This window comes from Orbicella franksi, chromosome 10 (genome assembly GCF_964199315.1).
Source record: "Orbicella franksi chromosome 10, jaOrbFran1.1, whole genome shotgun sequence".
Classification (NCBI taxonomy): Eukaryota; Metazoa; Cnidaria; class Anthozoa; order Scleractinia; family Merulinidae; genus Orbicella; species Orbicella franksi.
In genome coordinates this window covers 10,929,385-10,945,947 of record NC_138154.1, presented here as the reverse complement: position 1 = coordinate 10,945,947, position 16,563 = coordinate 10,929,385, and the positions used below count along the sequence as shown (strand labels likewise).

At 39.1% G+C, this 16,563-nt stretch overlaps 2 protein-coding genes across 2 annotated transcripts in view; one reads left to right on the top strand and one right to left on the bottom strand.

Moving 5' to 3' along the window:
* Positions 1-7,177: 7,177 nt before the first annotated feature.
* LOC145500505 (uncharacterized) lies at positions 7,178-12,669 on the top strand. The gene is made up of 5 exons (XM_081480038.1): positions 7,178-7,318; positions 9,025-9,096; positions 9,795-9,866; positions 11,458-11,529; positions 12,268-12,669. Exons 2-5 carry the CDS (start codon positions 9,041-9,043, stop codon positions 12,425-12,427), a joined length of 360 nt encoding a protein of 119 aa, XP_081336164.1. The 5' UTR covers positions 7,178-7,318; positions 9,025-9,040; the 3' UTR covers positions 12,428-12,669.
* Positions 12,670-12,936: 267 nt separating this feature from the next.
* The window catches only part of LOC145501639 (uncharacterized), a 16,649-nt gene continuing 13,022 nt past the window's right edge, over positions 12,937-16,563 (bottom strand). The window contains exon 6 of the mRNA XM_081481069.1: positions 12,937-14,546. Coding sequence (XP_081337195.1) covers positions 13,271-14,546 — 1,276 coding nt within the window. The 3' untranslated portion in view covers positions 12,937-13,270. The remainder of the gene's footprint in view (positions 14,547-16,563) is intronic.

Genomic DNA, 16,563 nt, shown 5'->3' with positions numbered 1-16,563 from the left:
TGTAAGGGGGCGGAAGCCGACATCAATCAAATTATTCTCTAACACAAATCAACGCCGCAACGGAGAAATGTTTTATAGACAGAAACTTCAAGCGTCTAACTTGTCTGATTCTTTAATACTTGAAATTCCGTAAAAACTGAAAATACAATAATCGATAAAACTAAATTACTACAAAATCTAAGCCAAAAGAAACGATCTTAACTGAAACACGTGTGGCGCGCATACCAGCACGTTTAACAATACAAATGATTATAAACATAACAAATCTCGCATACGGAAACACTACGGTCGGCAATTTATCTAAAGAAAAGAATAAACAAGATAACATACCTCTTTCCCCGCTTTTATAACTCTAGTAATCGCAACGATCCTTCGATCTATCCTTTTATGAAGATAACATGTATCTAATGCATCAGCCAATTCCAGCAGTGCCCATCCCCCCCGGGCTAACTCCCGGGCATTAGCATTTTTTTTTTTAAATCGGCAAATTCCCCGGGGTGGGGACACATAAGCTGTCTAAATGCCCCGGGGTGGGGACGAAGAAAGAGGGCAAATGCCCCGCCCCCGGGATCGTCGCCTTCCAACACCTTCGCAGTTTTTTTTAATTAATCAGTGAATAAAACGGTCAACTGTTCAGTATTTTAATGCAACGGTAAGACTTCAAGGACAACAGTACATGTTAGTTGATCCCGATTATATTTATTTCTTTATATTTGTTTTTAACAGTTTGCTAGAGGATAGCTGGGATTGCGGCGGACGTGCCCCCAGCCGCGAGCGATGATAGGCGCCTGTATTCACAGGCTACTTTTTCTGTGACGAATCAAGACATTTTAAATGATGATGCATTGCATTTTAAGCTCGCAGGATCTGTCTTGAAGATCTCATCATTTGAATTCGCAAACCTTTAGTATTTTAACTCCACTTTCGTGGATTTAAAAAATGCCAGGCTAGTTTTGAATACGAAATGCGAAATAGTCGTGTTCACGTCAGTGATTGTTTTGTGATAAACAAGATATAGTTCACCTTGTCGCTTATATTTATATGCTTACAAGTAATGAAGAAATATCTAAAATTGAGAAAACATACCTTTAAAAACATCTGCAAGTTTCTCTAGTCACTGACGGACAAGCTATTGTTCGACAAACGCCTTGTCTTTCCCGATGAACTCATCCATGGCACTTTCCAAAACACGTGTGTCGAATGCCCGGGGGTCGCCCTGGGGTACGCAAACGCCCAGCCCCCGGGGCGCGATAAAATTGCGGATGCCCCACCCCCGGGACTGACAACGTGAACAAATGCCCAGCGGTTGCCCGGGGGGGGATGGGCAGTGCTGGAATTGACTGATGTATAACACGCGAGTCTCATACCGAATGAAAGATAATACCAACAACTCGCAGGGATACAACAAGAAAACAAAGAGGTATTGATTCGATGTAACGCTGACGGAGGTCACGCAATCACGAGTTACAATGATATCCGTAACAACTCTTAACACTTTTGGAATTGTGGAAACTTACGTTTGATATTGCCGAGATAGAACGTAGTTTTTAACACTTTTGGAGAAAGCATATTGATTTAGATCTTTAAACTTGTATGGTATTTCTTGCCAAAGATCAATGGCCATAAATGAGATCATTTGTTCGCCAGTGTTTGTTTTTACTCGGAATTTGTGAATATTTTGATTGGCCCCATACCTCCACTCCAGGGAATAAACCCCACAAGCTTTGTAGGTATTCCCTGGAACCTCGTGCTGAGGAGTATTGTTTTAGGTTGCGTTTTAATATATCGAAACTGGTCTATTTGTTCAATTGTTCGAATTCACGTGCTAACAAGCGCTCTTAACATTATCGGTTGGCACGCACACAAAAGAGACGATTATTGGATTTAGGTGCCTCCTCAAAATGTCCAGTTTTGTGTCATCTGTTCGGCTGCTTCGATGCGCGTTTTAAACAAAAGAATATCCGCGGCCTTCCCGCTTTTATCATCAGAGATACAGACAGGCTGTTAGGAAAGCTACTCAAAATGCGTTCAACATCCATGGCGAGCCATCACTGCTGCTATAAACATACAGACTTGTGTCAAAACCAGTAATAATAATAATAATAATAATAATAATAATAATAATAATAATAATAATAATAAAAACGTTGCGCCATTTTTGAAGATCTTTAATTTCGCGCGGTTTATAGGTCAATTTTTTTTTAAATTTTTGGACCGTCTGAAATTTTCGTTCGGCTCAACCGAACTTGATCAGCCACTTTATAAATATGAATGTAAAGAACGGTTTAATCATTTTCATTTGGGTCTTTGAGGGGGACGAAGGCGAGGGGGGATGGGTGGGGGTGGTATTGGCTTATTCGAAGTCATTGCCTCTATTCAAAGAGAGCTTAGTTACCCTGTTCCTCACCTTTTTAAGGTTTCTGTTTCTTCCCTCAACATGTGCTGATGTATGACACTATAATATATTCTCCTGTTAAGATATTCTTATAATAATAATAATAATAATAATGATAATAATAATAATAATAATAATAGTGTGTTTTTTCTCCCCCAATTCTTTATTTTTCCTACAACCGATTTAAAGCATAATAATTTTGTAACTACTCAGCTCGTTTAGTTCTTACTATTTTGAGTAGTTTTTTTTTTTGCTTATTTAAGTTTAAATCAATTTTTGCTATGTGATATTCTATGTATTAAGCAAAATAAAATGGTTGTTGTTGACTTTATTGGATGACACAATTCTTCGGACTCTCTCGTACCAGCTCTGCCAAGTGTCAACTGCAGCTCTTTTTTGTTGTAGACAATGGTCAGAATGGAAATTCAGGTTTGAACAGAATGAGTCGTTTTCCGGTACATAGACATTCCTTGAGTCATCTTGGTTCACACGTAGGCAGGTGTCAAGGAATAGAATTCTTCCATGGAGTTCTGTTTTTTCCTGCAAAGTGAACTGAATGTTTGCATCAGTGACATCAAGATAATCGAAGTTGAGATCACTGCGTATTCATGAATTTTGGTTCTCGAATCATCAGCATATCGATACACTCTTTGTATTAACAACTATGAATGTATATTTTTTATACCCAGATTGGATGTCCCTATGTTTATACCCACTTTATGCTGAAAATATTGCTATGTACATTCTTAGATTACAGACTTAGCATAGTTAGTGTCTTTCAGTTAAACAAAACGGATGCGACCAGCCTGATATAACTGTGTGTCTAGTATTAGTTTTTATCAGTTTGCTAGCTAGTTTTGTTAGAAAAAGGAAGGAATACACCATACTTTTCAAAGGTAAATTAAAATACAATTCGTTTGAAAACGTTGTATGATTTTATTGCATTTTATTTTCCATCAGCACCCAGAAAACGCTTAAGGCGACTTTGGGGAATGTTTTTCCAATTTGCAAAGTTGCTCAGTCATTTTCAGGGACTCAATCGATTTGATACTCTCTTGCCTCAGTCAGACAAATCCCAATACCACAATGAGTACCACATGCTGAGGTCCATCGTAAGAACACTAAAATAAATAAATAAATTAACTTTGTTTAACGAGGGTAACGCGCAACAGTCTTACGACTGACAAACCCGTGGCCCTCGAATTCCCGATCGAATTGGAATTTAGAAATGTTGATTTTTGTGGAGGTTCCAGAAGACTTTGATGTCCCAGTTTGAGTGATCCGAATTATTTTTTAGAAATATTTTTTTTACCACTGTTGATCAGATAACAAAAAAAATCGAGCTCTCCCGCCAAGTGTTTCCACAAAATGCCAGGTTCAAAAATTTTATTTATTTTTTCCTCGAACTGTGTCGCCGGGATAAGTTTCATGACAAGCGGGTACAGCTGTACCAAGGTTTTTTAAGGAGAGCAATACAATACAGCTTCATTCATTTTATGACGTCAGTTCAACGGAAACCAAGGACTTCTTGTACGTTTATTTCAAATCACCCAATTTAACTTTCAGAGAGAATCAGTTTAACGATTTGTTTCCTTTCTGCGCAGATTAATTAGTTATTTCTCTGTTACGGTTTGTAAACGCATCTCGGAGTAATCACACTTGCGCGCGTGTTGTGCTCGCGTGTACTAGTATGATTACTCTCATGATCTATGATCACTGTCATGGGGCCAAATTCTGTCACGTGATCAAAATGTTGTGCTGGCGGCATGTTAACTGAGAGTTGATCACAAATTATTTTCTGTACCTTGTGAAAGTAAGGGTAGCACAGTCCACGCAAAGTATATAAGATGATGTGAATACCTGGCTTTATCAAACTGACGATGATGAAATGTAGGAAAAGAATTTAACGGTCAAGATAGGAAAACATTTATGCTGCAAGTTGGTTCATCCAGTTACGAAGTTCAAACTTTTACAGCTGTCGAATGTGGAAATAATGCAAACAATGATTTTTGCTGGAGAAATGACCCACTTTTGTTACTCTTTTACAGTGGGTAAGCAAAGTATTTTAAAGTGTAACCTCAGTTCGGTTCAATTGACTTTGGACGACCATATTTTAACTGCCCAACGTAAAAGAGAAAAATGAGCTTTACTCCAGAATACTTTAATTTCCTTTTTTTCTTTTTACCTTGATGACCCAGAACACCTCTCATTGTTGTTGTTTATACACTGTAGGCCTTTGAAGAGTTTGATTCAGTAGTATCCCAACAAAAGTAATAAATGAAATTATTGCAATACAGTAAAATTTTATCTCTTTCTATATGTAATATATTTCCTGATGATACAACAGTGTCATCTTTTTTTCTTTATTAACTCGTTTACATTGAAAATACAAGAGAAAAAAAAGAACTGAGCCAAAATAGAAAGCTGTCTCTGTTAGGGAAAATAAAGAGTGTTCATCAGATTGTCATTCCTATTTAAGTATTGTCTACATGAAGAAATAATTCACGCTAACATGGAGGCTAGACAAGCGCAGGACTGTTATAATATGAGGTTTTTTCCATGCAGGGTAGCCATGTTCACGTAATTGCCAGATCCTCAGCTTCTTAAGAGGAGTATTAGATGGTTCCAATGCATTGAAAACGGGTGGTAAAAAAATATAGAAAGTACACTTATTAAACTGATTGCCCACCTCAAATCAACTCAAGATCTCTTGAAGTTACATCTGCTGCACCTCCCCCCACCCCTCCCCTTACCAGAACTCAGTTATAGATCTGGGCGAGGAGACACTGTGAGAATACGAGCACAATGTAATGATCCCCAACAGGGGTCCATTGCACCAATCATTCGGCCACCGTGCCCCTCCTCTTTAAGGTTGGAGTGGAGTTTACCTTAACATGAAGGTTATTAAGTGTAATGTCCTTCTACAGGGGCAATTTGAGGGTGTGAAAACCTTTCTCACCTTGCATAACGAATAGCTACTTTAGGCGTCTTAAGGGGACATGAGGCAACTCTAGGCGACTTTACGCGTCTTAAGGGGACATGAAGCAACACTAGGCGACTTTAGGCGGCTCTAGGCGACCTAAGGCGACATGAGGCTCCAGAGTAGGCCTCAGCCGTGGGTATATTCTTAACATATTCTTAAAATTTCCCCAATTTCAGTCTCAATGTTCTAATTAACAATTAGACCCGTAGCCCTCAAGGGCTACAGGTCAATAGCCGATGAGGCGAAGCCGAATGGGCTATTGACCCGTGGTCCTTGAGGGCGAAGAGGCTAATTGTTTTAGTATCACCCAACTAGTCCAATAACAAAGTTGGCAAATGCAAGTTGAAGAAATATTTATTTGGGAATAAAACGAAAGAAAGCGTCACCTTCGATTTCGCCAATTTCGCTACTCGCGTAGCCAATTAAAATGCAGGATTTGCATTAGTCCACTAGTTAGGTGATATTAATAGAAATGATTCATCACATAGCTAGGCTCAGCTCTGTCTGTTCCATATAACGATTGGCGACTACCGGTGAAATTGCGCGTGTATATATGACGTCAGGGCACAGGCGGCCCAAGCTCTCAATGTTATCCTTTTTTTTTCCTTTTTATGCGAACGTTCAGGCTAACGTGACATATGGCATGTACTATTACATAACGACCGAATTTGACCACGCGAAACATGACTCTCGCCTTGCAGCATATGGAGGTGTTGCGTTACAACGGTTTGAATTTATTAAGGTTTGTATGGGAATGCAACGGCTTTGCTTGAAAAACCAATTATTCTTATATTTTGTGAATAAAATCTACTTACGCTGTTGCTGTGGTGTATTCCTTGTTGTTTGCCAGCTCCTCGAGCCAATCTAACGCGATTTCGGCGAGTTATCGTTCTGTGGGTTTCCACTACTAAAAGAAAGACAAGGCCGGACACTGATTTCCGGAGTGCCCGCCGTTTCAGGCGAATAAATTTACTGAAAATAACCCTGCCGACTCAATTCCTCCGTAGAATCGAAGAAGAGATGTTGAAGTTCCATGTCAGTTCACTCGCTACGCGATTCCGTCCACAACGCCTTCGCTACGAAACATTTATTTCGAGATTGCTTCGCTCGCAAATTCGAAAACAGCCGTGTCACAAAAGTTAAGACACTTTTGCGGTTCGCATAGTACGTTGGGTCATGGAACTTCAACATCTCTTCTTCGATTCTACGGAGGAATTGAGTCGGCAGGGTTATTTTCAGTGGATTTATTCGCCTAGAACGGCGGGCACTCCGGAAATCAGTGTCCGACCTTGTCTTTCTTTTAGTAGTGGAAACCCACAGAACGATAACTCGCCGAAATCGCGTTAGATTGGCCCGAGGCGCTGGCAAACAACAAAGAATACACCACAGCAACAGGTTAAGTAGATTTTATTCACAAAATAAGAATAATTGGTTTTTCAAGCAAAGCCGTTGCATTCCCATACAAACCTTAATAAATTCAAACTGTTGTAACATAACACCTCCATATGCAGCAAGGTGAGAGTCATGTTTCGCGTGGTCAAATTCGGTCGTTATGTAATAGTACATGCCATATATCGCTTTAGCCTGAACGTTCGCATAAAAAGGAAAAAAAGGATAACATTGAGAGCTTGGACCGCCTGTGCGTCAGGGTGGCGTACTTTGTTCTAAGAAAAAAAAAATGTCCCAAATCATAGGTGCGCGCGGATCCCAAAACTTACGGTCTCCGTCCCCGATTATGGCTCCTGACCAAACCAAACATTTGTGTTTTGGCATCGGACACGCTCTTAATTCCTTCATTTGCATCCAGATTGCAGAAATCTGTGTCACGGTGTTAGTCGTAGTGAGAAAAAGAACGGTCAAGTTGAAAACAAAGTTGAGTGCAGGACGTCAAATTCATCATTTGACATCTTTCAGTGTCTTCCAACGACGACAACAAACCTGTAAGTGTACTCTCTTATTAGATTATGGTTAAGTGTATCGACCATGACGTTGTTGACCTATTTGACTTAAGGACGGTCGTGCGAAAAATTTCCAGTGGATAGATTTTTGTTTAAATTTTTACTGCAGTCAGATAATGAGTCACTTGTGTCAAAAATGCAAAAAAGAAAAAAAAAATGATTGGGGGTCACGGACTTCGCTTTAGAGATAAGACGTGTGGAAAACTACCCTGATTTTGAAAAATCGGTACACGTACTTCTGCATTGTTTGCAGGGGTTTATATTTAAATTATTTGAATGTGAGTCAACGGAAGCAAACGATCTTAGTTATATTTTGCAGAAGAGGATCTGTTGCGTAGATAATTCCAAAACCCTTCAAGAAGCATTTGAAACCGCCGCACAGGTAAACGAAGAACTAACAAGAACGGAATTCGATGATGCATTTTGAAAAAAATTAAAACTTCTAATCGATAGATTTTCTTCAGTTTTTCGCTAACCGTAGAACATGATCCATCAAAAGAAAAATAGGGGTCACCGAACGTCCAAGATCGTTAAATCCAGGCAAAGCTATAGCAGTAGCCATCTGCCCTATCATTGTTCATTTTCAGTTACTTTATACTTAGCTCGCCCGCTCGATGCATGACTTGGCGTGTGAATTTGCGTGCGCAGTAAGGATGTGCAGAAACAATTATCGCGAACGTCCTTAAAAATAGTTTACTTGAAATTTCCTTTCGACCTTTTAGAGGACAGATAGAAAACATATTAGATTTCCCACCAAGATTAAATAGACTGGCTGCGGCCGCATTAACCTGGTTAAAATTTCCAAATAACTTAACTCGGTTAGAAGTTGGTTATGATGAAATAATGGGGCTATATTTTATGATTGAGCGGCCGCACTGAAATGTGTTATAAAAACAACAAACTGACAGCCTTCGAGGACCTTGTTCTTATTTTCTCGATTCTTCTTTTTCTCTTTTGTTTCGTTTATCTATACTCACAGTTAAGGCAGTTCTTCTTCCTTCCTGTAAACACTATGCAAATTTACAAGGGTGAGTTCTTTCAAACAAGATGCTGATTTTTGCGTAGACGTCAAAATGTTCTCCATCGCGGTCAAATGAATTGTCCTTGAATCAGTGATGGTTTTATTCAGTAAATCACGAGAAATCCTGCCATGCATAACTTTTATAGAGAGCACTTCCGAATGAGCATTAAGGCCTTTCGAGCGCTTTTCCGTATTCTTTCACCTGTCATAACAAAAAAAGAAACACTCTATTCCTGGCAGCGGTACCGATAGAGAAGCTTGCGACAATTGGCTTGTGGTTTCTAGGGACTGGGGAAGGCTATCGCTCCGCATCTGTTACGTCCGGGTTTTGGGAAATGCACTGCAGTAACATTGTTCACGAATTCCTGGGAGAAATGCTTCACGTTAGAGAAGATTACATCTCTTTGCGATTCAACGGAAGGGCATAAGAAAACGTAATAAGCGGATTCAAATTAAAATATGGCCTACTTTAAGTTGCATGTGTTAAACTCATAACAGTTGTGTTGTAAATCTCCTGGATGTAAGCAACTTCAGCTCCTTTTTTTACTGCGACTGAGAACCCTTATTTAATTATAAATATAAGGTCCACCCTTAAATTATTACGGGTGTTATTGATGGTCATGTGGCACATCACACTTCTAATATCGTGTTTGTCTTTATGAATTAGCAATATAAATGGGACCATGATAACTTATATACCTAAAGAAGCCTTCCGACACATGGTGGCGATTAAAAGCCTGTAAGTACCTAATAACAATAAGTGTCTGAGAACAGGCTCCTTTCCGGGAATCCTGGCTTAAATAGAAAATCGAACGACTCGAGCTTGGTTAAAAGAACACTGTATTGAGAAACCTGTTCAAATGTGACCTTTGTCATCACGTGCTATTTTTATTACATTTTTTTGCCTATTATCGAAGACACACAATACTTACTTTTTCTACCTAAGGTTTAGTCAATTCTTTACAAATAAAATCAGGGGAATTTCTTTTTTTTGTACAATAGAAACGTTTTAATTAGATCCTCAAGTTAGAACGAACAAGAGAAGAGTAGGCTAAAGCGAAAGCTGCTTTTTCCCGTACTTTTCTATGTACTGTTTTTGGGTTTACCATTTTTTTTTTTTTATCTTTTCACTTTATTCTTTTTATTTTCCTTGTCGTGCAAGCGTAGAGCGATCCGATGAATGCTTTGTTTCGAAAACAAGATAACTTTTATAACTTGCATGTTCATTCATTATCTGAGTGAGCTTTTTCTCTGATGTTTAGAGTTGCATAACAACCACTTTGTAATTTATTAGTCTTAAACTGTAAGTTACCGGTAGCAGATTACTACCCCCCCCCCTCCCCACACTACCAGCCCAAGAAGTGGTTCAACAACAGCATAATCGTCATTCTACCATAGCCATACTTGATTGTAAATAATTTTCTTTACCGTCCCTAGTAATATCAGTGAAAATGAAATAGAAGTGCTACCAGAAGACGTATTTTCAGATTTGTTCAGTTTGCAAGACTTGTAAGTTTGTAGCTCATCGAAATTCGATCAATGTAACCTGAGTATCTGGCCTTTCTTAGCAAGAGGGTAGGGGTAGGGGGAAATTGCAGAGAAAGGCCTGACACAAACGTTTTAATTGGCTTCTGTCAAACATCCAAAATCTGCATGTTAGGCTGATTGGGTAATATACAATGCAACATAACGTCACACTACCGGAAGTGAAAGTATTTCGATTGGTGGTAAATTCTTTTCTGTCGCGATATTCATCAGGCTTGTTATTTCATCGTCGAACTTAGAGTATTGGTCAGAAAATAGAGCTGTCTTTGTTGAAGGTCTTCGCTGACCTCCTTCAGCTTCATTTTCGCAAGTGCCTTTTTTCTTTTTGCCGCTTCGCCTTTGGAGTCACTCCAGTTGGGGGTCGCTGGCCTCGAACAGGAATTGAACCTCTAGGACTAGCTCTCGAAGGAGTTCGTGGAGCGCTTTCTTTCGCCTGGTCGAGTGCCTTACCACCCGCAAATGCCTCCCGTAACTCCATGAACATTCTGTAGCAATTCACTATTTTCCTGGCGCATTATTTGCGAACAGACCTTTTGCCGTCTTCACTATCTTGAATGACAACAATTCTCAACTCGAGAAATAATTCCACAAGAATGACAGGTTTTTCACACAAAACATTAGAAAACTCTTTGTTCGAAGTTTCAGAAAAAAAAAAAGCGTTACTGTGGCGACACACTTACCATACTCTGTGTGAAAATTTTCGAGGCAAATTGTGCAGATATTCTCGGAAACCATTTCAAACATGGACGAAACTGGATTATTCGCTCAAATTCTCGCCGTTGTGATCTGTGATGCATGCAATTAAACATGACAGCCGGAAATCATTCTGACACTGAATCGTGTCGTACACTGACGTACACTGACGCTTGTCACGCTATGAGGAGGTGGAAGACTGCAATAAAGACCCTTGTGTCAGGCTTTTCTTTGCCGTGTATTTCCTCCTTTAACCCCGTAAGTAAGAAAAGCCTAATACTCAGGCTACGATCAATGTTATAAGACGCTTAAAAATAGTAGAAACATAATTTCATTTTTTTTTGATAAATGCGTACATTTTTATTAATTGCCTAAATGAATTATTAGCCCAGATTTACCTACAAGTCTAAGACACGGACTTAACGAAACAAAAGCTTTAATATATCCCATAAGTACACAAAAAGGGTCCACCAGAATAAACTAATCTCTACCCCTAAGGCACTGACGGTCAGCTCTGTATATTAAGTGTCCTTCATACGTTGCACAGTGATTCCGAAATTATAAAGATTTCGAATTTTCAGTCTTGTATCACTATTTTCAACGTCGCCTCCATGATTTCCAAGCTTTTTTTGTACCGCCCCATATAGAATAAGATATATACCCTTGAAATGCAAACCTGGAAATCTTGTGAAAGACGATTCAAGCAAGGTTTTTTTTCCTTTACGTCAGAACATTGGATACCTTTATTGGCTCATCAAGCAGGCGACTAGTTTCCGAAGAAGGGTCCCCCGATAGTGAACTTAACAATAATTGTTATGGTTGCTACTTCCTAGCTGTTGTTTTCTTCCTTGTTGTTTTGCAGATACTTAAAGGGAAATAATATTCAGAATTTGACAGAAAATACTTTTTCTGCTTTGGCGAGCTTGCAATACTTGTAAGTATACCATTTACGTTCTGTACATATTAAATGACACAATGAACTTAAAATGCTAACACTGTAGTCAGGGATGGACATTAGCAATATACATTTAAATTTGTGTCTGACACTGACCTATAGAAACGTTACAAGCAACTCATATGGTAACTTTGAAAGACGTTTTGAACGAACGACTTGGGCCTTCGTTGCTTTTAAAAAGCCAGCTTAAATTACCTGCTATCTAACGGCTCACAATTTTGCGCGTGGTACGCCAGAAATATGGCGAGTGACTGCTGCGCCACATATCAGATCACGCGAGTGATTTAAAAGTAATCAGAATTTCGATATGATGTCGCTGGCTGCATTGCGGTCTCTATTAGAATACCAGGCGGTCTCCGAAAAAAAAAAAATAGACTTTTTTCCCGAGGCCTATATACGTTGTTTTTAACGTTTATATAGGTTATGCATTGTCAAAAACAACATTAAATGTATATTACCACATGAAACACTGAACTTCAGTAACAAATGTTACTAAACATGCGGGACTGCGGGCAGGTAGCTGGAGGAGAGTGACTGGGATGGAAGAGGGATTGTGGGGAAATGAGTGTTTACATGTATATTGGCGCAGCGTTAAACGAGACCATTTTGCATCACTACAATAGTTTTAACATTTCCCGATTATATACATCAAGTTTTTAATGTCTTTCTGAAAAATATTCATTTACAACGTATCTATTTTTTCTTCTTTGTTTGCAGGGATCTGTCTCAGAATGCCATTCATCGTCTTCCTTCAAGGATATTCACCGGATCATCTCAATTACGCGTCTTGTACGTTTATCTTCATTTTTCTCTTAACAAATACGTTACCTATGATAAAAAGTCACTATTTCCTGCTGTACATATGGTGTTGAAGTGATAATAAAGAACTGCGAGGCTGTTATGAATAAGGAACACAACATTAACAATCGACACCTTCTGGAAGAAATGGCAGAATATTTGTTGACGTAAATGTTTACATTTCACCTTATAATTGGAATATGACTTCTGGAGCATTTTCTAGCTCTTTTTGAATGTAATGTTAAAAAAAGCTAGAATGTGCTCATACAATTTTTTGTTATTAAAAAAAGTTTAAGTTTTTATACTTTTGTAACACAAAAAGATTTTCAATATTTCAGTGTCACATTTCTCTAGAATTCTAATTCTGCCGTGCCCTTTTATTGCCCAGCAAAATTACTTTTAATTCTACTATTAAGCATTCAGTCAGATATCTTTGCCTATCTTTTAAAGAGAAACAGAAAACATTAGTACAGGCACAGGGAGTTACTTATCTTGCTACGAAAGACAAAACCACTTATTTTCTTTGTTTTATAATTGTTTATTTAACAATTATTCCATGAGCGCGCGTTGGATATGAGATGGTAAATAGCCAACGAGGCCCGTGGGGCCGAGTTGGCTATAACCAATCTCATATCCAACAAGCGCTAATAAAATAATTGTTTTATTAAATTCTTAACCTTCGGTTTTGCTAAATTTTTATTTAAGTTTAAGAAACGACCGGAAAGTGAGATGACTTCCGGGCGCCAAAACGACATGATCTCATGATCACATGATAAGTGCACCGCCGTGCGAACAGTTGAATGAAAAATCAAAAGCGAAGCAAATTACCGCTGAACTGAATTTACAGTCATCCAAACTTCACGGTCTATTTTGTACGGGTAAAAACCTTACTGCAGTGACCTCAAGTGTTCAAAGTCCAAGCTCATCGGGAAGAGTAATAATTGTGGACATTTACACTACAGTTGTAAAAATACTGTGGAAAGCTTCTCTGATCGCCATGCCGTGAAACGGAGGTTGAACTGGTGGAAAAATTATTTTCGACAAGAACAGCTTTCCCGGACTCTTGATGGGGAAATTCGTCTGGGATTGGTCTCCTCTGCTGCTGGATTTCGTTTTCTTTCCCCTGCACTGAAGTGGCACTACCAGAAGACGCATTTCCAATGAAATCAATGAGAGCGAGTGACATCTTCTGTTGTTGTTCAATCGAAGGCCGCTCGTTGTAGGACTCAACTGCCTGGTCAGACTTGTGCCCCGTTATGGACTTGATGTGCCTCGTCTCGCAATTATGGTCGGAGAGCACTGTGACAGATGTAGTTCTCAGGTAGTGGTTTGTGAGATGTGGTTCTATACCTGCTCGCTTTGAGATCTCTTTCATCATATTGTCGAGCGTAGTTGTACCAAGAGGTGAGTCGCAAAACCAGATTTTGTTGGCTGCGGGATTGAACTTCTTGCTTTGACCATCTCTTGGTCTCTGAAACGGATCATCTGACGTTGAATTGAGATGACCCAAGTAGTTCTTGAACGTTTTCACTGGACATCTTTCAGATGCCGGGACGGAAAATATCTTCGCATCCGATTCATCCTCTGCATCTGCGAGGCCACCCTGGTGATTTTTTGTAGCCGGCAAGAAACCAGGCTGACTTCTGTTCAGTTGGTAGTATTCAACCCCTTGTGGAGTTTTTCGTAGAGAAAGCATTGCGGGTGTCAACTGTCGCTGTTTTTCACGTCCCCGTCTTCCAAAAAAGAGGCCGAGGTAGAACCAAGCCGTCCTCTGTAACTGGGCAGGATTCAAACTGTCGGTTGGGCCGAGTTCGCCGCTCTCAAATAGTTTCTCCACTTGCTCTTTCGAGATTTCTTTTTTGTGAACGACGCCAGCTATTTTTCCCGTTTTCCTTAGGTCTTTCACGAAAGCGTCCAAAACTTTATTTGCCTCGGTGAAAGCGGGGTCAGAGATTATGGAAAACGGTTTGTTGTGTGGCGGCGAGCGAAGAAAACGATCAATGGCGGCTCTTATGGATTTCGTGGATGAACTCTTATAATACTTGCCATCTTTCTTCCTCGCTGACGTGTAAAAGCACTTCAAACAAACATTCAGCTCTTCTTTTGAAATTTCTTGTATTGGTTTTGAAAATGTGGTGCCACTAGGACTAGCAAGCCATTCTGTAACATTAAGGTAAATATTGTTGTTGTTACGTAACCTTCACGAATGCGTAAAATCTCGACGGTCGTATTTGAAATTTTGTAACTTTTAATTGAAAATTAACGGGTACGTACCGTTAAATAATCTCATCCCGAACTTTGTGGCTTTTTTTGTTGTTTCTGGGACAGCCTTGTCCATGATTTCTTGTATTTCTTCCGTGGATAGCTCACCAAATCTGCTTTTTTCATCCATTTTTTTTCTGTCGACGAAACTTGGCTTCCCGGGAAAAATTTTATGGTGAACGACATTTGCCGCAGTCATTTCCATATAAGGTCAAACACAGGTATAATGGCTGGTAACCGAGATCTAGTGAACCAATCAGAAGGCTAGAATTGCATTATCCGAGGTTGAGAATTTAATAATTATTAAGAGCCACTTACCTGACAAATAACAAATGGCCCAAAATTTAACTGGCAACTGAAAAATAGATAACATTTTAACTGACAACTGACATGTGATATTAAGTGTCCTTTAAACGTTGCACGTACAGTGATTCCGAAATCATAAAGATTTCGAATTTTCAGTTTTGTATCACTATTGTCAACGTCGCCTCCATGATTTCCAAGCTTTTTTGTACCGTCCCATATAGATTAAGATATATACCCTTGAAAAGCAAACCCTGATATCTTGTGAAAGACGATTCAAGCAAAGTTTTTTATAATTTAAGTCAAGACATTGCAAACCTTTATTGGCTCGTCGTGGAGGCGACCAGTTGCGGGGAAGGGACCCCGATAGTGAACTCAACAATAAACATTATGGTTGCTGCTCCCTAGCTGTTGTTTTCTTCCTTGTTTCTTTGCAGATATTTAAAGGAAAATAAAATTTACGTTTTGTACATAATAAATGACACATTAAACTTAATATGCTAACATTGTAGTAAGGGATGGACATTAGCAAAAGACGTTTTAAATTTGTGCCTGACACTGGCCTACAAAAACGTTACAAACAACTCGTATAGTAACTTGAAAAAACGTTTTGAACGAACGACTTCGGCCTTCGTTGCTTTTAAAAAGCCAGCTTAAATTACTTCCTATCTAACGGGTCTCAATTTTGCGCGTGGTACGCCAGAAATATGGCGAGTGACTGCTGCGCAACATGCCATTCGTCGTCTTCCTCCAAAGATATTCACCGGACCATCTCAATTACTTGGCTTGTGTGTTTATCTTTATATTCTCATAACAAACACGTTCTCTATGACAAAAAGTCACTATTTCCTGCTGTGCATATGGTGTTGAAGTGATAATAACGAACGCCAGGCTGTTATGAATTAAGAATAAAACGTTAACAGATTGATACCTTAAGGAAGAATTAGCAGAATATTAAGTGGCAGTCTCTCTAAACGCGGTCCACTGCATTTATGGTCGGAAAAAAGTTTTCCCTCAAACTTTTCTCAGTGAACTATCCTGGGTTATAAGTAAATGCAAAGACTTAAGTTTTTGCAAATACGTCAAAATAATTTTTTTAGAGCTCAAAACAATCATAGCCGGAAAACGCCTAAATTTGAGCGTTCCAAGAACGGAAAATTGCCTAAATTGACGAGCTCGCTGCTCAAAGACCACCAAACGTAACAAAAAATTGTTAGTATCCCTACATTGGGTGATCCTTCAAGGGTAAGAAATGCACGTTACTTTTGATATATTTTGTTTTGGGGGATCCTGAAAATTTATCTATTACCACCCGTTTTATCCCTTTCTGAAAACCTGCGAAAGTAGCTTGTCTTCGCTGGCGTTTATTTCCCAAGTCCAGACCCGACCGCTCAAAACTCCAACTGAATTCTGCTAAACAAGGGTTAGGAAGCATATAAAATAAAAATACCTTGCGCTTTTTATCTTCCTTTCCCACAGCGACTTCGAAATTTTTGTACTTTGTGCGAATCTCACATATCATTATGCAAATTAGGTTGTCACGCAAGTTCGCATTCAAAACGCTTTAGCATTGTTACATTTCACCTTAAGTCTAAAATAAAAACGATCACACAAAAATAAAAATTACTAACCGCTTAAGTAGCTGAAAGT

Coding starts and splice junctions, on each gene's coding strand:
- LOC145500505 (XM_081480038.1), top strand. CDS start 9,041: ATGATAACTTATATACCTAAAGAAGCCTTCCGACACATGGTGGCGATT. Junction 9,097..9,794: donor ATGGTGGCGATTAAAAGCCT/GTAAGTACCTAA, acceptor TACCGTCCCTAG/TAATATCAGTGAAAATGAAA. Junction 9,867..11,457: donor TTGTTCAGTTTGCAAGACTT/GTAAGTTTGTAG, acceptor GTTGTTTTGCAG/ATACTTAAAGGGAAATAATA.